Source organism: Meriones unguiculatus, chromosome 15 (genome assembly GCF_030254825.1).
Source record: "Meriones unguiculatus strain TT.TT164.6M chromosome 15, Bangor_MerUng_6.1, whole genome shotgun sequence".
NCBI classification, from domain to species: domain Eukaryota; kingdom Metazoa; phylum Chordata; class Mammalia; order Rodentia; family Muridae; genus Meriones; species Meriones unguiculatus.
This window is the reverse complement of record NC_083362.1, coordinates 14,976,732-14,999,204: the sequence shown is the minus strand read 5'-3', so window position 1 is coordinate 14,999,204 and position 22,473 is coordinate 14,976,732. Positions and strand designations below refer to the sequence as shown.

The window sequence follows — 22,473 nt, the reverse complement described above, 5'->3', positions numbered from 1 at the left end:
GTGAGAGCCGCTTTCTTTAGGACTCCCAAAGTAACAGAAGTGCTGGGGGTCATGAGCACCTGAGAATTAAGACAGAGGATGCATAGTTGGAGATGGCAGTCCTGACTCATACTGTGAGGCTCCCTTGTTGTTGGCTCCAGCTGAAGGAATGCTGGTACACACCTGTCTCTTCCTGTTTCTTTGGCTACGTACGAATTGAGCCCAAGGCTTCAAACATGCTAGGACTGCTCTGCCATGGAACCATCCATCAGCTACTACAAAACACTGGTTTGTTGATAAGACCTCTGTTGTTATGTAAAATTCTTATTTTCTGAATTAAAAGGGTTTGAGCGTGGTAAACTGTGCAAAAGCTTTACTGTGCTAGCTCTTTTAATTCAGTGGCATCAAGCGTATTCTCACTGTTGGACAAGCATTATTACTACCCACTTCCAGGACCTTTTCTTCACCCTAAACGGAACCTCTGCCATCACTCCGTGCCAACTCCCTTTTCTCCTTCCTCCAAACCCCAGCCACCACTATTTTGTCTGTATGAGTGACTGTTAGTAAATATCATGAGAGGAGATCATACAATTGTTTGTGACTGACTTATCTTATTTACCAGGTCTTCAACATTCACCCACATTGTAGCATAATGTCCTTCTTTCTCGCTGCCAGCTAATATTCCACTGTGCACACACACTGCATTTCCCCACTCACTTGTGGGTCGACATGTATGCTATTTCTGGTTTGGGCTGTCATAAAAAGCAGTGTAAAGGTACCTACAGCTCTTATTTCCAGTTGGAAGCTCTGTGCTCCCACCGTGGGAACAGCTGGCTCTGCAGCAGCTCTGATGGAGAAAGGAATGTTAGGCTGCCTTCCACTGTGGCTGCCCCACTTAACTTCTCCACCAACAGGACATCAGGGCTCCAACTGCTCCATCTTCTCTTCAACACTTGTCTTTTGAAACTATTTAAGGGGGAACTGTGTAATCCTGGGAAGGGGCCTTATTACCTCATCTTTATAAGAAGAGAACCATTGAGTTAATGAAACATCAAAGCCTTTTTGAATAGTTCTGTGCTCTTCAGCAGTGTCTTCATAACCCCACCCTCATACCACCCCCAACACCAAAATGCTGGGCTGCATATCTGCAGAGGAGACGGGATGACGCCCAGAGCTGTGGACTACTCCCATATAGGAGCAGGTTCCTCCTTCACATCCCGCTCCCTGCATCTGCCAGCTACAGAAAACACGGAGAAACCTTCCATTCAGAGCTGAGGAAGACGAGGGGGAGGAAGGCGACAGTGAACTGTGACACCAAGACCTTGCTGTCTCCTTGGAAGGACTTTATTTCTGTGTCATCACAGTCTCAGACAGACTCTGAGGCACCATCATTTGTCTCAATTTGGCATCCGCGTGATTTTTTTTTTTGTAGTGCTTTTCCTTAAACAAGAAAATCTTGAGTGAGCGTTGTACACCGCCAGTTAATGTTTTAACAATAATTTAAAAATGGTGCTGTTGTCTCAGTGGAACAAGGGGACCAACAGTACAGTACAGCACAAGGAACGTCACGAGTTACAGTGGGCCAGGCCGACGCACACACAGGTGATGGCAGGGACGGAGCGGTGTATGTACAGGTGCCCGAAGACGCGCGGCCAGGCCGAGCAGAAGACGTGTCCTTCAGTGAGCCTTAAGTCCATCTGAGGGGCTCCGTACCGTTGCAGAAATGTTGACCTGCATCCTTCCAGGTCACAGACACTCTTGTCTTCTGGCCTCATGGCCTTTTCACTACAAAGAGTTCACTGAGTTAGACGGTCCAAAGCATTAAAAAAAAAGACTCCTAAAAAAATTAATACTGGACAAAACAAAATTTAACTTAGAACACGCTGATCTCAACACAGAGAAACCCAAGCAAAATGGAACAGTGCAAATTTAACAGAGGCAGTCAGGATCGAGAACAAGGGTGTTGGGAATCTCTTAAAATGTACATTTTAAAACTCTTAAATCTATTTATATCTTATTTACCTTTTTTTGTTTAATATATTGTGTGTAAAAAAAGATGGAGACAAAAATAGTTTTCTGAGCTATGAAAAAAATTATTACAGGCACGCTTAACTGTTTCATTCCCGAAACATCTCAGGTTACCAGGCTGAACATTCAGCAGCCGTGTATTTGTAAAGACATCCTTTGACCTTGAGGAAGCTACAGCTCTCCTTCTCGGCAGAGGTCGGTTGATGGTGATGGTCTGGTTCTGCATTACAGGGACTCATTCCCGCGATGATCCATGCAAGCTTGCATCACGTCACAGGTGTGGCTTCTCCTCTGTCGGATCCTCCTCACCGTGGTCCTCCAACGACACAGGGTCTCCGGGTGACTGAGACTGGGAGGCAGCGGGGGAAGGTGGGGCCCAACGGGATGGAAGGCGGCGGTTTGCTGGTCTTTCTGGCCTGGAGAAGCAGGGCTCTAGGGATGGTGCGAGCGCAGAACAAGGTAGTTCCTTCAGAGCCGAGAGAGGGAGACAGCATTACTCAGAGCAGCAGCGTCATGCGGGCAATGGCCCCAGACATACCTCAAACATAGCAAAGTCAAATGGAAGAGACCAGGCAGGATTCAGCATCGGAATGATTACGGCATGCATGGAGAGCAACTTACAATGACCAGGAAAACACTCTACATGAATGATTAGTGACGTGACATAAGACCTATTACGCTGTGACAAAATAAAGCAACACAGTGAGACAGGTCTGCTTGTAGGGCTTCTCCAAAACTGGCCTGAAACAGAGAGGATGAGGCAGCAACCTTGTCCCAGTACCTTTCTTGAGCCTTTTGTAAGGTCCCTTCATCTACTGAGCTGGTCTTGAAGGATCTCAGTCTCCTGAGGTCCACAGAGACCTAGGGCTGTATCCGGCTCTATTAGCAACGAGATCCAAACAGAACTCTTCCATTATTTATTCCAGGCTGACTGGCAGTAGGCTAAACAAACTCCCACAATGTGGGGGAAAAAAGAATGTTGCAGAGAGAAATTTTAATTGAGGTCTAGTTTTCTTTAATGACTCCTCACTGCAGCAGCGGTCTTACCGACTGGGAACTACCCTGCACTTGTGTGGTTCAGCAGCTGTGGCGTGCTGGGGGCTGACCACGTGACACACGACGGTAGGCCGTGACACAACTCATCCGTAGCTGTTTGCTTGTTTAAAGGGATTGCGGAGCTACCCGACCCCTGGCCTGCACATCAGGGATCAGGGACGTCCGACCTTGGAAGTTACCAATACTCAGAAATGTGGAAAGCCAAGTCACGTGAAGCGTGAGCCCTGAGGACACACGAAACTGGTGTGCTACTGCGATGGAAGGTGCAGGGACGATGTCATGGAATAAGGCCCCACGGGAAGCCAAGGGGTGAAAACAACAAAAGAGCCAGAATGAAGAGACTAGGAACAGCAGGGATGGAGGGGCAGATGCTGTGTCCAGGGAGCAGGAGCTGGCTCTCGGGGGGAAGATGAACCATGACAGACGATGCTCGGAGGTGGCCAGTGAGGATGACATGGCCCGAGGGCAGCAAGAGACCCACGGGCCTCTGCAAGGGCAGTGGAGTAAAGGGGCAGAGTCTTTCCCTCATCCCTGAGGGGCCAGGAAAAAAAGAAAATGTTAACCTGAGAGCATTCCATCAGATGCCTCTTTCTGACAGGCTTTTTATCCGACCTAGGAGGGGCCTCCCTGAGCCCTTATGCCGACGATACCATGACAGCCAGCATGTACCTATGGCTACCATGTGGATACAAACTGAAGTCGAGGTGCTGCTGTACCTGTGTCTCATTGCCTCACCTCATGGTGCCGTAAGGAGGGTGGGTACAGTCTGCTAAATGTGTCCCCTACTCCCACTACTGTCAGAGCGAGCATGTGCACGTATAATGCAAGTTGGTGTGGCTGCGGCTACAGCTCTAGCCAGTCCCAATTCACACTGAGGCAGAACAGGAACAAGCTTTTCTCAGAGGCTGTCACACCCTCCTCACTGGCATGGGTCTATGTAGGAAAAAACACACAGCCATGACATCAAGGAAATTAGGGTTTTCCTTAGCATGAACACTGGCGTACACTAACAAGCAGCTCCGTCCTTAACCCAGAAGCCACTGGGGGTGGCTGTGTGGAAATGGCCTTTCCTGCCACTTTCTTAGCTATTCCCCCCATCCTGCAATACGGGGACACACCTTTCATCTGATGGTGGCTCTGTCTCCCCCAACACAGGGTCTCACTCTGCAGCCCTGGCTGGCCTGGACATTTTTATGTAGATGGGGCTGGCCTCAAGCTCACAGCTATCCATTGCTTCTGCCTCCCCAGTGCTGGGATTAAAGGTATGTGCCACCTTGAATATCGTGGTTCTATCTTTCTTCTTAACTTCAAGTAGATTAGGAGGGTAACTCCGTCCTTGACTCTACCCAAATGTGTACCTTTTCATAGGTCTCACTTGATTCAGGCTCTGGTGGCCACGCCTGGAGTTCTCAAAAACACTAGTAACAGGGATGTCTGTTATTAGTCCTTCAGCTAATCCTGCTCAAGAACTTACATTTTCACCAATAGGCTCACTTGGAAGGACAAAAGACATTCGGGTTTATTCTTTCTGGCCTGAGTGTTTGGGAAAAAAGAAAGAGAAAAGGCTCAGCACGTTATGCACGCTACAGTCCTGGCACACAGCAGCACACATATGTAACTGAAATGCCGGGGGGCAGTGGTGGTAGGTCTAAAAGCCTGCAGAGGCTAGACTCAGACTCCCACGGGCAGGACCTGAGATGTGTCTGAGATGTCCCTCTCGAACTGCAAACTACACGAGAGGAGAAATTTAGGCAGAATCTACGTGCTAAGTTGTACCCTCTGGAGGCAGTCAGGGTGGGGTATCTGAGCTCAGTGTCTGTCCCTGGGGGTGAGAGTGGATCTCCACGGATGGTGATGGATGCCGGATGCCAGCTATGAGCACATCAGCTACACACACAGCTCCAGACGGGTGGGAACGTGGAAGAAGGCACTTACAGTGTGAGGCAGGCAGGGCTAGAGTCCCCATGGGGCAGTTAGTAAGACAGTTTGGTTCTGGACAGACAGACAGACAAAGAAGAGAAAAACAAGTTGGTTGGAAGGTTTGTTTCAAACAGAAGAACAGTACAAGTATGCCCCAAGATGGCCTCCAGGAGAGAACACTGGTCTGTGTTCAATCAGAGGCAGGCTATGCAGGAGGTGGCCTTGGCACTCAGCTCACAGGACTGTCTTCTGCCATGTGTCAACAGACTGAAGAAGGAAGCAGAGCCAAGGAGGGGCAGTGGCCTCCCAGCTCTCTGGCAGCATGGCAAGGCTGGTTACACAGTCTGGCTTGCTCTGGTCATCACAAGCTATGGCTGCCTGCACTCAACAGTGCCCCCCTGGGCACATTTAGGTGGGGGATGGAAGGATGGCCCCTGATGCCAGATCATTCTCTCGGCACACCTCTGCCTTGCTGCTGAGCTTCAAGAGAGAGGCCAGGGTCACCTGAGGGGTGAGAGGGAAGTGAGGAGGGAAGGACCACTTCCTGTCTCTTGTGTGTGGAAAGCCCAGTAACAAGGCCATGCAGGGTGCATTGGCGTGGGCTAGGCAGGCACCAGGGACTCCGCTGGCGTGAAGCCAGATCCACCACACATTCACCAAGAGCTGAACGGGATTCCCAATGGGCCTATCATGTGGGGTCGATCCAAGCAGAAATGACACACCCCTGGCATCCAGAACCGGCAAACTTGTGGGGGGGGGGCAGAGCCACGCACTGAAACGCTGCCGGTGAGTCCCGTGTATGCTCCAGATGATAAGGGCAGAGCTGTGGTAACCTGAAGTGACAGGGCTTTGATTCTACCATTAAACCATGTCCTCTGGGCTACCTCTCAGGTTGCTCTAAGCATTCACCGCCCGGCATACAAAGGTTTTAGTCCCCAGAGTTAACTTCCGCTTGGTCCCTGAGCAAAAACTCAAGATAGCCCACTGACAGTACCCTGGAACAAGCTCTATCTTACCTGATGGAGTGTTCACCTACAAACAGCCCCTCCCACGCCACAGGCACTTATCCGAGGGCCTCTGAGGGGTAGTGGTAAAACGAGCCAAGACACCACCTGAGAACTCTTAGCCTACAGTGTCCATTTTCCTCAGACCTTGGGAAGAGCAGGTCATGGAATTTCCACTTCTATAGGGAACTGTCAAAATCAACACCTCATAACCTATTTCTGGTCTGACCTCTGTATTGAGTTACGTACTCTTAGGAGGGCTGGACTGAGAGCCTGATCATTTCTCCCCTGTGAGCAATTTGAGGCAAGCGGCAAAGGAAATACTTCTTCCTCCTCCTGTCACCAGAAAGCCAGGATTGCTGACGCTAGAGAAAGTGGCGAGTAGCTTGGGTACAGCCTGCTGTCTTCTGCCCCTGCCCTTGCTGTATGCGGGCTGGGCACATCCAGGCTCCCAGGACTTGTAGTTACGTGATGACTTCCTGGACAGACCTGCTCTGTCCGTCCTGCAGTGACAGCAAATCCCTACTGCTGTCACCCCTCTCATTCTCAGGCTGCTACATTTTGCTGTGGTCATAGGATTTTCTTTCTCTTGAGACAGGTTCTCATTATGTAGCCTCGGATGGCCTAGAACCCTAAGAGATATACCTGTCTCTGCCTTCTGAGTGCTGGGATTAAAGGCGTGCAATAACATGTCTGTGGGGTTTTTGTTGTTGTTGTTGGCTTGTGGTTTTTGTTTTGTTTTTGGTGCAAGAATAGATGGGGGGAGGGGTTGTATCAGGAGTCGTTGGCGCTGACAGATCTGTGTCACCATTGCCACGTTGCACTAGGGCACAGTTTTTACCTCATCTGATGACCTGATTGCAATGAGGAAGGGTGGTTTATAAGATGACAAACTGCTGGCCTGCACTGAGGTGGCCTGGGGTCTAAAAGCTGTTCTTGTCGTTCCCAATAAATGAATTTTGTGTCCGAGTGGTTCAAAGGCACTGTAACATGCCCCACATGCAGCCACACAGAATGAGCTATCGTGTGTAGAAGTCATGACAGACAGACAGAAACACACACACACACACACACACACACACACACACACACACACACACAGAATTTCCTTTGCTTTGTTTTTGGAGACAGGGTTTCTCTATATAGTTCCGGCTATCCTGGACCTGCTTTGTAGACCAGGCTGGCCTCAAACTCACAGAGATCCGCCAGCATCTGCCTTCCTGAGTGTTGGGATTACAGGGGTGCACCACCACACCCGGCTTGTACACACAGTTTTCACACTTGCATCAAGTCTCACACAGGAAGAGCAAACATGCCCCAGACCAAGAGAAAGAGACTTTCCCAGACCAGAGAAGAAAGACAGACAAGTCTTTATGATCTGAGAACGGATAAACTTTCTTACAAGTCACTCAAGGCTTATCTGTCTGCCTGTTCCATTTCCCTCTTCACTTCCTTCCTGCTGGAGCTACAGAACTGGAGCCATTGCCCGAGATCTGACCCAGGCTTCCTATGCTAGGCAGCCTAAAGCAGAGCTAACGGGGAAGGGGCCCAGTTTACCTCCATGGATCCTGGTTCGGCTGGTGCTGCTTCTCCAGCGTGGCTGTCGCCGGTGAGGCCCGAGGGGCCATGGGCGGCCTGTTTCCTCTCCTCCTTTAAGGCATGCTCCAACAATTTTTTGTTGAGGATCCGGGCCACGTTCTCAGTGAGTGTGTAGCCAGGGGGGGCGGACAAGTCCTGCCTCACTGGTGTGCTCTCTCCCCCATCCTCCCTGCACGCCTCGGAGCCCACCCCTAGGGGACTGGGCGACCTTCCCCGAGAACTGGTGCCCGTTTCCTGGCCTGGACCCAGCTCCTGTCGGGGCTCCGCTGAGCGAGACCGGCTCCCAGCCCGCAGCCCCACAGGACTGTGGTCAATGATGTTGAAGAGGCTGGAGAGGCCATCGTTGATGGTGGTGTGCACAGGGCTCTCCCTTGTGGTGGTGGAGCGGGCCCAGGCCGACTCGCTGAACCCTTTCTGGGCTGTGCCTGGTGAGGTCCTGCTATTTGGCTGGTCAGCTTTTGAGAGGGGCTTTCTCTGAAGTTTGGGAGAACCGTACTTTGGGGAGCAGCAGGTGCGTTCAAACTTGGCCTGCACCTTCTCGATGGCAGGGGCCACCTGTCGGCTTCTAAGGCTTCGGGAAGGAGAAGACACAGGGGTGGTGCCACCTCCGGCTTTTGGCGTGAGACACTTGTGGGGGCTGCTGGTGACGCCGCTGGCACGGAGGGCCTCGGTCTGCAGGCCCACGCTGATTGTCTGGACTGTCTGTGTCCCCGCCGTCCTGGACCCATTGGTCTGGCAGGCCATATCCCTGACTTGTGGTTCCGCGGGACTGGAGCAGATGGCATTCCTGACAGAGAAGGCTACCTCCTTCATGTCGTCACTCATGTTCTTAGACATGTCTAAGCTGTTCAGTGGGGAGGCAAATCCCAGGGAGGGGCAGGTGGGTCTGTCCAGGGGGCGGAGAGACCCCTCCACATAGTCTCGGGGGTGTCTGGGTGGGGTGCAAGACCACCTGTTGAGCACAGGTTCCGGATGGCCTCCCTTGGCATCTGCCAGGTTCCCTCTTGCTCTGCTCATGGGAAAGGGGCCCTCAGGGTCCACTCTGCTCCTGCCCTCACCCCCAGACACTAGACTGTCAACCCGGCGAATGGCAGGCGGGCTGTGGAGTACGTGCACCCCAGACTGCTCCGTGAGGACGTGGCTCCGCAGTGGCTGCTTCTGGCAGTGCTCTGGGCTGGTCATGGTGTCTGTGGTCATGGTGACACTCGTGGTCAGGTACCAGGAGGAGTCGGGGAAAGGCTCAGTGCTGGCTTCGTGTCCTACCTGCCCCGCCTCGGTCCTGTCTGCCCAGAGGTCTGAAGGCCTGCTGGGACCAGCCCTGTGGGATGTGTAGTCCCAGTTTTTGCTGTTGAACTCCTCGATGTACTTCAGGTCGTCGGGAGACAGGGGTGGAGTGACATCCTCCTTGCTGCTGGCAGATGGTGGGCCCTTCTCAGGCAGGAATGGGGAGATATCCATCAGACGCTGGAACTCAGACATACAGGACACAGACACAGCCCTGGGGAGAGATGCAGAAAAGGTGTTGGCTCCTGGGCTCTGCTAATGCACAGGACGAACCCACGGAGGTAGCTGCCTTTCCCTCACTCTTAACACCTCTCGAGTGGCTTAATATGCCCACCCCACGAATGCCCTGTCTTTATTGTTCACGACAAGAGAAGTCCCTCACTGGTGAGGTAAAGCAATCGCTGGACTTTGGCAGCTAAGGCACCTGTATGTGGCTGTGGATTCCTCAGTGTTAGCATTTTAATGTCTCGTGTTTTAATCTGACATACGTTTGCTGAACGCTTCCCCATCTGCTCATCCGTCACCCCAGAGGTGGTGGAGTGGCATACTAGACAAGTCAGGAGGTGGGGTATTCGTGCAGCTTGTCTAGCCACCAGGGCAAACAAATCTTCAGAGGCTGGGGGCTGGGTGTGACCACCAACCCAGGGGGCAGAAGCTCTGTGGCCTGGCTGCAGCTGAAGTGGAAGGCAAGGTGGCTAGCAACTCACCATCACACTAGAGTGGTTTCCCCACCTTCTACAGACAAGACTTTATACCTAGGGTTCTAGCTCAGCCCTAGCCATGCCAGGGGGGTTCCCAGATCCAGCACACACACACACTGTCTCCTCTACAGGGCCTGTTTATAGCAGCAAGGCCAGGCTGGGGCTCTCCCGGGAGTGAGCTTGTACTCTCAGTGGTGGCTACACAGAAACAGCAGTGGCAGCCACACTTTGTGCCTCTGGGGTTGGCTGGCTAGAGGGGCACAGAGGTGAGACAGAATGGAGGGTTATGGACCTTAGAAGCGGCCATGTTGACAACAAGACCAGAATGCACTGGGAGCATGCTGGTGCGCCTCCCGATGCAAGAGGTATGGCGGGACCCACCACATAGTTAGAATTCAGAGGGCACGTGGCCAGGGGAGGGCTCCGCACAACTGTGGTTTTGTGTTGGACATTTTGATGCTACTCACAATTTAGAACCCCCTATTTGACTGCTTTTGAAATCAACAGAAGCAAGTCAGACTTAAGAACACAGTTACGGTGCAAAATAGAAACAGAAAGGTGGGAGGCTTGGGCTATCGAAAGCAAACGGCTCAAGGCCTTCACCTGGACCCAGAGCGAATGCTGCTGTGAATGGGGCAATGGGGCAAAGCAGCTGGAGTGGCAGCTAAACTGTGTGGGGTTCTCTATGTCAGTCACCAGCTGCCTTCCTGGTGTTCATACATGTAAACCACACAAAGAAGATAGAGCAACAGAATCTTTGAAACACTCTGAAGCTCTCCTGCTTACGGATGAAGCAACCTGAGGACCGAAGCACTTAGGTCTCAGACCCTCGGGAGCAGAGCAGTAAGCGGCATGTGCAAATTGCTTCCAGAGCCCAAGCCCACAAGCGTCCTTTGCATCACCTTGGGGGAGACCAGAGAAGGGCGGATCGATCCACGCCCCAGCAACCCTGTTGTGTGTGGACAACACAGACAGCACAGGCCGCAAAGGAGACAGTCATTTACAGCCTCCAAGTTTACAGGAAAATAAAGAATGAGGGGCGCCGAAAGTGGCAGACTGCCAGAGAAATAGCATGCGATGGAAATAACATGTACCCGCCTACAGAGGGAAGAAACGGCAAAGCCAGAGAGCGCAGGCTGGCGAGCGGGAAGCTGGTGTGTAACTAACACGAAAGGTATCAGGTCCAGTCTTTTTCTTCAGGGTTTAAAGCAGGGAAAGACTGTAACAAGTCCACACACAGCAGTAATGCTTCATAGGTGGAGAGTTACTCTGAAGTTCATGAGAAGAAAGTTTTCCATGGGCCGCTTAGCAGCTAGTATTTTCAAGCACTCCTCTGGACATAGCACACAAAGTTCTTATCATAAAACACATACCAGTGTGCGTGGCCTTTTGGTTGCTAATACTAAAAACCAGCACATCCGGGAAATGAATAATTTAAAAGCAACTACTTACTGTTCAGTTATTTTGAAGGGTGCTCACAAACACTGCATCAAAATGGAGGGACTTTAAGAGTAAAAGATTTCTAATTTAGCAAATCCATTTTACGTACCTTTGAAGATTTCCCTTGCGACTTTCTTCTTCCTGTAAAAAATAAATATTTGTGGGAATCAGACAATTTTCGCTTCCTAGGAATCCTAGTGACTTGTTCTGCTCCGGTCCCTTAAGATGTGGTTTAAAAGCCTCATGGAGGCCAAAGTGCTAAGCCACTGCCCTGAGCCCTTTGAAGCCAACAGTAAAGCAGCATCCGCAGCATCATGGGAGGGTAGGACCTCTGTAGTCTCCCCAGGGAGGGAGGGGCATGCCTGAGTGAGAAAACTGCCGGAAGCTTGTTGAGTAAGTGGCCCTCCGGCGTTCCCGGGGAGACGGCCCTTCTGTGTGGAGTTCAAAGAACTGGCAATCCTGAGTGAGCCTAAGTCTGAGTGTGTTGGCGTAGGAGTAGAGGGCAATGGAGTGAGTAGAGAGTTGGGAGACTGATGTCCTCCCGTCTAAATCTTGCCATGGAGGTTGGTGTGGCATCCTTGGGGCCAGGACTCCTGCTTGCTTTTAAACATTCTTAGGATCCAAAGCAGAATAACAGTGATTCCCCTTAAGAGCGGAGGGAGCTAGGCTGGCAAACACCGACACAAATGAAAAGGTCTGTCTGCAGAGAAGAGCCTGAAGGGTGCCCCTCCTCATAGATGCCATGCCTCACAGAGGAGTAAAGGTCCCCCTTTGAGCTTGTGCCCTCTCTGCTATGAAGGTGAACCACAGAGTTCGCCTGTAGATCCGTGGGCAAGCCTACCAACCTGATACACACTGCTGAGAGCAGGGCGTTTGACTTCACTGCTGTGACGGTTGTCCACGGTTGAGCACCCCTTAATCCAAAAATTTGTCATCTGACATACTTCAGAACCTGAAAAACCTTGAGTGCTGCTGACATTCGTTTCACACGCGAAATAAACATATTGAGTAAAAATTACCTTTATGCCACATGCATAAGGTATATATGAAACATAAATGATTTCCGTGTTTGACTTGAGTCCTATCCCCAAGACACTTTGTCAGGTGTAGGTAAATATCTCAAACTCTGTATCAGCTGGACATCTGACACCCTATGGTCTCAGCATAGGGACAGTCAAGTCATACAACGTCCTCCTATTTCAATACCATCTGAGGCAAGTCCCTGTAAGTATGAAGTATTTGGGAGAACAGTATCTAGTCCAGCCACAGTCAACTGGTTCCCATGTGAGGATTTCTAGACCAGTGTCCCCACCTCACCCTCCCAGGTTTATTGAGGCAGGGTCTCACTATCCCTATGCCAGTTTCTCAAATGAGGTTTAAAAAAAACCAAAACATTGTACTGTGGGGGGAGAAGTGATACAGTGCCACAGAAATTTGGTGGCAGTTATGACTGTGGGATGTTTTCCACCTTTGCCCAGAATAACCTAATTATAGTGGCTGCCATTCATTAATGTCTACTAAATGTTAAAAAATTTCTTAATATAGAATTATCAGTCATTAGTTCTCTAGAATAAAAAAACTGTATTATGATTTCAAGAAAAGTTGAAGATATACATGTGTTTTCTCTTTTGTATTTTGTTCACCACACCTCTTCTTTAGAGTTCACATGTGACAAAGGACCTTAGTCCAGCATTTCAGTAGGAGAATGGTCAGGTCCACCAAACAAAACGTCACGTCACCATTGGCAAAAGGTCACTTGGCTTGGGACACAGGTTGTCTGGGGAACTTGCCGGGAGCGGACTCTTCCAGACACTGGCTGCATCTAATGACAGGCCCCTCCTGCCCTTGGGGGACAAACCCAGGCTGACCTCAGCAAGGCAATTCCTGAGGGGTGGCGTATCCTCAGCTTCATCATCCAGGGAGAGTGCATCCAAGTACAGGTTCTCGCTGCCCGAGCACCTGTCCGACTCCTTCAGTTTGGAGAGTGGCCGGTTCTCAAATGGGATGGAGTCAGTGTCTGCATGGGGCCACATGGACGTGGGTCGGGGTGTACGGAGCCCTGCTTGGTGTGGAAAAGGGTGGGCCTCATCCTCTTTCGGACTGCAGAGGAAACCGCTGCTTCTCCGGGGACTGTTCTCTTTCTGTAACTGAGAGTGTTAAAAATGGAAACAATCAGCCTCCCTTTTCAGTGTGACAATCGACCATGCTTTCTTCGCTGTGTTGAGGTGCCTGGGTCTATCTGAAAAGACCCGGCTGCAAGCAAATGTTTTTACAGCTAGGACCTCAGTTTTAAAATGTCCCACAATATCACAAATGCTTTCTAAAGAAAAGCGCGTTTTACCAGTACTGCAGAATCTACGTATACCAAACAAGTCTTCCTGATGCAAACATTTGTATTAGGGAGGGTTTTTTGTTGTTGTTGTTTTCATTTTTTGTTGTAGTCATATAATTTGTTTATCGATCATCGTGTTCGTGGGAAATTAGACTCTTGGTTGTTTTTTTTTTTAGTTTAATGGGAACAGGTTTAGTACCTTCGTTTGCAATTACCTCCAGCACTTCAGTTGTGCCCCATGGGATTCTGCCACAGATGGCAAACTCCTGAGGTGAACCCCATTTTCCTAACTGACCCAAGGCAGCTAACAAATTATATATACTATTGGAGTGACTGACCTAGATTAGAGCTGTGCTGTCATGGTGCTAACGACTTTAACTGCTTGGGAGGGTTAAAACTTAGTCCACTCAAGATCTGGCACACTAGGTGGCCTAGCTTAGGCAATTGAAGCAGAAATGGGCAAACACACATCGCTTGAGTGAGAAGACAAGAGATGAGGGGTTGCAGATAAAGCCAGTGAGAGAGCAGTTAGTTGCCTAGCACATGCCAGGCCCTGGTCCAATTTCCAGCACTTCAAGCTGAGGGACCGGAATGTGGAGTGCGGCCTGCTGGTTTGCCAGTAGAAGTAATCTCCCAACTGTGGAGCAGCTCAGCGGAGCTGTGTAGAAGGTGAGCCGGCAGAGAGGCCTGGCAAGTACACATCACTGTGCAGATAAACGCCTTTCTTCCGGTGGAAGGTCTTGAGCCGGGGTAGTTTATTGGAGAACTACCTAAAATCATAGAGGAATGATGGGATAGCCCAGGGGTGTGGCTCATGAACCTTCTTTCACATCGCCTCTCTCTCGCTCTCTAAACACTTATAGAAAGTGCATTTGAGACCTGAAGCTATTTTCACCTATGAGAAGCTATTTTCCAATGAGATCTTTACTGGCTGATGAGTGTATACTCTGACTTTTCTCTTGAATAAGTACATCGTTTAACGATCAAAGTGACATTTGGATTTCACTGGGAGGAGTGGCCAACTAAAGAGTTCCGGTCTTCATGTGCTGAGATGGTAGAAGAACTTCTAAAAATCCCTCAAACCAGACAGATGGTTTTTAAGAGCATCTCACAAGCTAAGCTGCATCTTGCAACCCAGTTTGAGCCTACATCCACGAGCGAGCAGAAGCCAGGCCTGTGAGCCGCCAGGAGGAAGATGAACAGGACGGAAGGACCCTCTAGCTGTTCGAACGGAAAGCTCTGAACATTCTTGTTGGAAAGATGGGGGTGGCAGGAGCAATATCTTAGATGCAGGACTGCAGCAGGGTCACTGTTAAATTAGGGAATAAGCAGTTCATCCCAGGTTTGAGCTCAGCCCCCTCTGCTTTCTCCTCCCTCTCCCTGATAACACATTTCTTCGCAGTTCCCTTAATGATGCTAAATGCTTTACTTAAAAATTATATATATGTATTAAGAGGAAAGCATTTTATTATATCCCTCTAACGCATGTCAGTGTAGTTGAATTTCAACACATGATCATCTCCCAAGATATTTTGGGCAAAGAATTAAAATGCAAGAATCACGCTGAGAGCTGCAAATGTGCACCGAGGGTGTGTGTGAAGGAACAACTAAAGAGGAGAGCTATGAACAAACACGTCCTAACTCAGTAAAGTGGGATTTCAAAAATAAACCTAGGCAGCCAGCAGCAGTTTGCACTGGGGCTGCTAAGTGTTAGGTTTCCTAAAAGAGGAAAAAAAAAAAAAGCCAGAGCTAGAGCTGGCAGTGCCTGCTGCTGAGATGCCTGAGTGCTACTGTCATAGTATAATGGGTCCTTGAGTCCTTAACAGATAGAGTTTCCCAGGGCCACACACCTACTGTACTTGCGAACTTGCAGCAGGATGACATTTAGTGCAAGGAGAAAACATGTTTGTGTTTCAAATAATCGAGCACAACAAAATCTCTAGAGCGTCACCTTACAACTTCGTGAAAAGAAAACGGTCGCCAGGCGAACAGGTTTTAGAGGCTGGGCCGGCCGTTCAGGCTCTGAAGGCAGCTGACTTGAGAAAGCTATCGGGAAGGAGGTCAGGCCATCGGTCCTTTCTAGCCCCTAAGCACAAGGATAGCGACACTCTGTGAGAACTGGGGGCTTTTGCTCAGCCCTTTGGAGAGGTCCAGGGTGACTGCATAAAAGCTAACCAGCCCCCAATCAAATGTGGGCTGAGATGAGAGCTCTGCCAGGAGAGGAGACAGGCTGCTGCATGACCTGAGCCACATTCCCACGGCCATCCGTCATAGAGACTGCCTCATGTGGTGCAGAAACTATGCGGGACTTTAACGGCACTGGACAAGTATGAAGCACATGCTCTGTGAGTGGAAAATGGATTTAGTGAGACTTCTTTGACTGTCCGCATCAAGCTATCACAGCCAAGGTTATACGGCTTCCCGGGGAATCAAATATCAAGTGGACGCTGTGAGGGATATTTGGTTACATTTCTTGTTCCTCTGTGGAATGTGCAACTAAGACACTAAACCGGCAAGCAACTGGCTGAGTGATGAGACCCCGTGGGCAGTTCCACTTGTGCACGCATCCCCGAGGGCATCTGAGCCAGCCTCCTTTGGATAATGCTTATGGCTACTGTCTTGGTTTCCAAGTGTGGGAGTGAGGCTGTAAGACCCTTGAAGATGCTGAGTGCTTCCGTGGAATGTAGACCTGTTTCTGAGAGCCATGTCTGCACGTGTGCAGAACCCTTTCACCGAGGACCGCTCTGATGTGCAGGGAAATCCTGCACAGGTGCTGGGGTCTCTACAGCACAGGGGTGGGGGCCAGGTGGATGCCTGAAATGCTCGCTGCTGAGATGCTGACGACAGGGAAATGCAGCTCACCTCTTGGTCTGTGTTATCTTCCCCAAAATAGTCTCAAAGTTGGGTGATGGCCAGCCCTGAGTCACTTCGGGATCTGAGTGTCATCGGGATGTGTCTGACCAGGTTTTTCTTTGCTGGAAATTCCTCATTCCCCAAAGAAAAACAAAAGTTCTGGCTACCTGATTAACTTACAGCAAGTGTGACTTTCAAACTGAAGAAGGCTGGGAATGGGTTGATATGCAGCAGTGACTAGGCAAAGGGGATTCCAGTAGGCCCATGACAGAGAACACGATGGCCTCACTGGGGTGTGGCAGGGACGCTCAAGGTGAGCAATAGAAAGCAGTGGCCAAGAATGAACCGGTTACCTGTTCTTTCCTGGGAGATGCCTCTTGGAGGGGGGAAAAAGCTTCATGCAACTTACAGGGTCCAGGGAGCAGAGAAAGTTCCAAGATTCACCGAGTCTTCCCCAAGGTTATGCAAAAAGTAACAGTTGTAGAGGAAGAAGACACCAGTCAGCTGAGCTGCCTGCAATGTGTTCCCCGGAGAGGCACCCCTCACAAAGCATCGCGCTATGGTGGGCTTTTCATTAGGTGCTCCAATAAGCATCCCCAATAAACTCACTGGCTCACTGATCTAGATTTGGGTGGTGTCATTCTCTGGTCTGTAGGCAGAACTCCATCTGGGGCAGAGACATCTGTTCATGTCTCCTAAGAAAAAGTCAACTTGGGTGTGATAAATTGGTGATCGTTTTATATAAAAATACATGCTACTGTTGGCTCTGGATATCTACCTCGAGGCAGACCCACTCGACAGAGCACACAGGTGCTAGGCACAGTCTGGAAGAGGCTTCACGATGCTGGTATTTCCAAACCCAACAGGAAATGATGACTTTCCTCCTGGTAGTATTTGGAGAATTTTGAAATGGAGCCATATCAAATATTAGCAAGGTGACTCATTGGTGATCAAACCCTTAAGAGCCTCCATTTCTTCCGTCTCCAGTGTGCTGCCTTCCTCTCTACAGTTCCTAAGGCAAAGGCTCTGGGTCATTTCTAAATCACTTAGTTCACCCTGTGTCCCTCCCTATGCAAATTTAAACTTGAACTGACCTTGGCCGGTTAGCCTTAGCATAGGCGCTGTGTCACACAAACTATTGGAAGCGCACACTTTCCAACAGGCTCTCTGTTAATGCAGGCAGTGTGGGTACTGTTTCAAACTGAGATATTTCTTGAATTTTTGTGCATTTATGAGAGTGACAGATTGGAAGAGGCAAGGTATCTGTGGGGTAAAAATCCAGCCAGGGAGGAATTCAAGAACCTCCTGTCAGTGTTTTGTGAACAATTGGATTTGCACATCAGTCTGGGCCTACTCTGCAGCCGGGCAAACTGTACCAAGTGCCTGCAATGCGGAGAGTGCTGATGCAGGCGGCAATAAAACAGCTCCCTCTGAGCTCCCCGCATCCATCTGAGTTTCTTTATCAGGAGATGATGAGCTACCAGATACCTCCCTTGATTCTGGCCCTATCTAATCACAGCTCAGCAGCACTCACAGCAGGCGCAATCACCAGGAAACAGTGGCTTCTAACTCAATTTGGTAATTACTTCACTAATGGTAACAATTCCATTCAGGCTGCGGCCATCACCATGACCACGTCTTCCGTAGCAATCATAAGCGTTACTTGACTCTGGAGCACAAATCAATGAAGACAACCCGAAATAACCTCCCCTTTCAAGTTTAATCTTCAAATCCCATTGGAGGGTCACTTCCCGGCCCCTGCACACAAAGGCAAATCGCCTACAAACTGCAATGAGAGGTATGTGTGATGTTAGGGTGTGATCGTTAACCTTAATTGTCAGCTTCACCAGATTGAGAAATACCTACATTAAGTAAGGCTGACCTGGGTGTGTCTGTGGTGGCCTTCCAACGAATTACATCCTGGGGGCTCTGACCTAATAAAATGAATTAATTCCTAGGTGAACTCATGGTTGATGGTGGCATTATTGGGAGGCAGTAGAAGAGGAGGGGGTCTAGCTACAGCTTGCCCAGCTCTTCTGCTCTTTCTCTGTGCTTCCTGTCCACCATGAGATGACGTATCTCCTCTGCCATGAGCTCCAGGCCCCATGTACCACCCAAGCACACAGCACCAAGCAGCCACTGACGGACTCAGAGCTAACCACACCCTTTTGACGTGTCCTCATGGGCCTTCCGGTCACAGGTACACGAAAAGTAATACATGGAGGACAGGAGCGGCTGTCCACTGCAGGAAGCCTAACATGTCTCACTTCCTCTGGATGCCCCCGACAGGGAGTGGACCACAGTGGCAAGCTCCCTTCTCTACGTTCCTGGCTCGCAGGGCTGTGCACCGCCCTTACGCTTCCTCGCTGCGGCGGCTGCTGCTGCTCCTCGCTCTGAGGCTGCGCCGCACCTACCTGCTCCACCTGCCACAGGAGCTCCTCCTTCTGTCGCCCCCACTCCTGCCGCTCGCTGTCCAGACGCTCCAGCAGCTCCACCTTCTCTCGATTCCAGTTCTTCTCCCGGAGGTGGATCTGCCAGCGCAGGTCCATGACCAGGCCGTGGCTATCAGCCAGCAGCTTCTGGTGTGCCTCTCTCTCCTTTCTCAGGGCACCTTTGCCCTCAGCAGAGGAATCCAGCTCCCCCAGGCCCTTCTCAGTCTTCTCCTCCAGCTGCCAAGAAGAAAAGACATAGGAACCTTTTTCTGGAAGTCGAGCGTTGGAGGGAGAGAGAAAGCTCAGTATATCTACACCTGATTCACATGATGAATACTTAAGCCAAGCTGGACTAATGCTGTGGGAAAACAAAACCAGTTTTTTTGTTTTTGTTTTTTTTTGCTTGGTTGTTTTAATTTGAGACAGGGTTCCTCTGTAGAACAGCTCTGGCTGTCCTGGGACTGGCTCTATATACCAGGCTGGCCTCAAACTCACAATGATCCACCTGTCTCTGCTTCCTGAGTGCTGGGATTAAGGGCATGCACCTCCATCGCCTGACTACAAATTTCATTTTTTTAAGCTGGAAATAAAAAAATAAGAATGCAAAATCTCAGAGATTATTGAGCACAGCTCTTACAGACTCCTTCTTAGCTCCGCCCCCCAGTCTAAATCACTCTATCTTCAGCCTCTACAACTCATTGAAGGTGGTACCATGCCTGGTCCAATATTCTTGGCCCCTGTCTGAGATAATCACGGAACCTGATATTCTTTAGCAAGTCTGTCAAATACCTGGGGGTTAAATATCCAAAACAAAGAAAATTTTTCCATCTATATGGGCAAACTGGTAGAAGCCAGGGAGAAAAGACACACACAGAGGCACGAGGGCTTGCATGCAGGTCTTCCTTCCTCTGGGGACCCATGGCACATCCTGTTTTTCTAAGTGCTCTTGGTTCCTAGAACCACTGATCACTGCACATGACGTTCTAGGATTACATAAGACTTCATCAGAAACCATGCAAGCCGGGTAACGATGGGTACCTCTTAATGGCTGAGGCAAAAAAAAAAAAAAAAAAAAAAAATCAAACTGGATAAATATGCTGGTTAGTTCCTGTCAAGCTGACACAAGCCTAAACAGATCTGGGAAGAGGAAGTCTTAATTAAGAAAATGCCTCCATAAGACTGGCCTGTAGGCAAGTCTGTGTGGTATGGCCTTGATGGATAATTAGTTTCGGAGGGCCCAGACCATTTTTGGTGGGTGGCACTGTCCCTGGGCTGATGGTCCTGGGTTTTTGTTTTTATTTTTTCAAAGCAGGCTGAGCAAGCCATGAAGAGCGAGCCAGTAAGCAGCACCTGTCCATGGCCTCTGCTTTAATTTCAGTCCCCAGATTTCTGCCTTGAGTTTCTGCCGTGACTTCCTTCAGTGATGGACAGTGAAACGGAAGTGTAGGCTGACATGAACTATTTCCTCCCCAAGTTGCTTTTGGTCATGGCATTTTATCAGAGAGGTCAAAACCTAACTAAGATAATAAAACTCTAAATTTCAAAACAGAAGGAGAAACCCTTTCTAACACAGAGAAATGAAAGCACACAATAAAAACACAAACAACCCTTGCCAGCAGGCCTGCCCCTCGGGACAGTCAAGAGAGGGTCTTCAAACAGATGGAATATGGATCAATACTTTGATCTCCCCAAAAATTGCACAATGGAAGTGGCAGAAATAAATATAAAACTCATCTCCTCCATTTTAAATGACTTTAAACATCGCTTTTTGTCTGAAGCCAAACCAGATGTAATACTTTTGTATTAAGAACACATACCAACATAAACAGTGATGATACAGAGGACGGCATTTGGATAAAGGATGTGCTAGTCAAAGATGGCTACTCAGCATGTGGAGGGGCTCAACAACCCCAAGGTACGTTGGTTAGTTTTTACAGTCGCCCAGGGAAGAGGGACCCTCACCTGAGGAACTGCCCCCATCGGACTGGCCTGTGGGCATAAAGATTTTCTATTCAGAATCCTAGCTGCTTAGACCAGGTTGGAACAGAAAGGTTGTGTCTTGCTATGTTTCCCCCACATGAGAGATGCAGCCACTGGCCTCACGAGTGCTAGGCAGGTGCCTTTATTTTGAAACTGATTCTACTTTTTTTTTTTTTTAACCAAGGCTGACCTCAGACTTGGGATCTCCCTGCCTCGGCTTTCCTACAGTTAATGCACCACAAAGCCCAGCTAAACAAAGACTGTCCCATTTGCTGCTGGATCCTCGTTATTTAGAGCAAGGCTTAGTTTGGGAGAAACCAAAACCAAAACAAAATGAAACAGAGATTCGAGCTCCACTGAAAATACCTCGGTTTTTGTTTTGTATTTAAGTAGAAGAGTGCTAAGCGAGGGTCACAAGCCAACTAGCATGAGCTGCCCTTCACGGGTCTGAACAGCACATGTTGAAGAAACTTCCTAAACAGTTGGGGCAGAAGGTGAACGCTGTCGCACCACCTGGCTTCTGAACTTGAGGTACGAGCTTGTTGCCTGACAGGAAGTCCCTCTTCTCTCTGAGGCTTTATGTGCAGCCAACACGCTGAGATGTCTGAATGTGGCTCGCATCAACAGCGACGTCTTCCTTCTTCTCTGCATACATCCCCTGCACCTGTGATACTTCTAAAGGCTTTAATGGCAGCTCCTGGAACAGCATCCTTGCACATTCCACCCAGTGGCTCATGGCTGCACCAGCTCCTAGACTTGGCCTGGAAGCCTCTGCTCCTGACTCTACACATATGTTCCCGACCGACTATGAGCCCCAAACCTGAAGTCAGAGGCCAGAGCGGGTGGGCTTGTGGGCTGCACAGGATCAGTGACAGTACAGGTGAACCTGGAGGTACTTAAGTTCATGCGATACAACAGGTGACCTTGAGGGTTATCTGGGGGGGGGGGGGTTCCAGGGTCAGTGGTAATGCAGGCAAATGTAACAGGTATCAGGGATTCCTGGAGTTGTGTGAGCCACCAGTGAACTTGGGGAGTCCTAGGAGAGCTGTTTTCTTTGAATTGACAGGCCCTTTTCATCTTTTATCATAACTGAAGCTATCTGTTTATAAGGTATCTCCTTTATGGTGAACTTTTTCCTTTCATGACTGAGTCAATTCATATAAAATTTTATAGTTTGCCTCACAACAAAGGCTAGAAAATAAATGGCCAACAACACAAAGATCCTATTTCCACCTTATGACCCAGAAGCACCCCAGAGCAGCAGATGCTGTGTGGGAGACACCCTGAGAATCAAGCTAAGCAAAGGCTGCTTCCTATGGCTTGAGCCACACCCCACAGGCTGGGCTGTCACTCCTCTCTGGAGGTGGGTGGGACAAGTGGGCTCCTCCCCATCCTAGCATGGACTCAGATCTGAGGCAAGCTGCCCCTCATGGGCCTCAGTTTCTTTGGTAGAAAAAGGAAATTGGATTTGACAAGGTTTCCAAGCCGTGAGGGAAGCTATTTTCAATATTCTGAAAATTCTAAAGGACAGCCGGCTACACGTCCCCTTTTTCATAGGTCACATGACCACAGTCTGAAGACAGCATGGGGATTCGGAGTCATCCCAGCACTTGGGAGTCAGGGAGGCAGGTAGCTCTCGGTGAGGCCAACCTGGTCTACAGGGCAGTCCAGCCAGGGCTAGGAAGTGAGATGCTGTCTCAAAAAGAAGAAAAAGTGTGCTCTGGCTTTTTGTGGTCCAGAACGGTCAGCCTCACATGGAGACAGCTCCACACGGTGACAGCTTCACTGCCAGTCCCTCCACGGCTGTGTTTAGTGCCGGGGGCCAAATAACACAACGGAATGCTGTGGGTGAAGGCTCATTTCAC

General features: G+C 49.7%; 1 protein-coding gene across 11 annotated transcripts in view; it reads right to left on the bottom strand.

Annotated features, from left to right (window-relative positions):
* Window positions 1-1,305: 1,305 nt before the first annotated feature.
* Window positions 1,306-22,473, bottom strand: part of Mtcl1 (microtubule crosslinking factor 1) — a 111,703-nt gene continuing 90,535 nt past the window's right edge. For 8 of the 11 annotated variants that reach the window (XM_021643173.2, XM_060368227.1, XM_060368233.1 and 5 more), the window contains 5 exons: window positions 18,611-18,865; window positions 12,880-13,158; window positions 11,121-11,152; window positions 7,545-9,084; window positions 1,306-2,473 (listed from right to left, as the gene is read on the bottom strand). In XM_021643173.2, the coding sequence (XP_021498848.1) occupies window positions 2,279-2,473; window positions 7,545-9,084; window positions 11,121-11,152; window positions 12,880-13,158; window positions 18,611-18,865 (2,301 nt within the window). In that variant the 3' untranslated portion in view covers window positions 1,306-2,278. Of the gene's footprint in view, window positions 2,474-4,998; window positions 5,056-7,544; window positions 9,085-11,120; window positions 11,153-12,879; window positions 13,159-18,610; window positions 18,866-22,473 lie in introns of all 11 variants that reach the window. The other 3 variants (XM_060368235.1, XM_021643176.2, XM_021643174.2) reach the window with 1 other exon arrangement.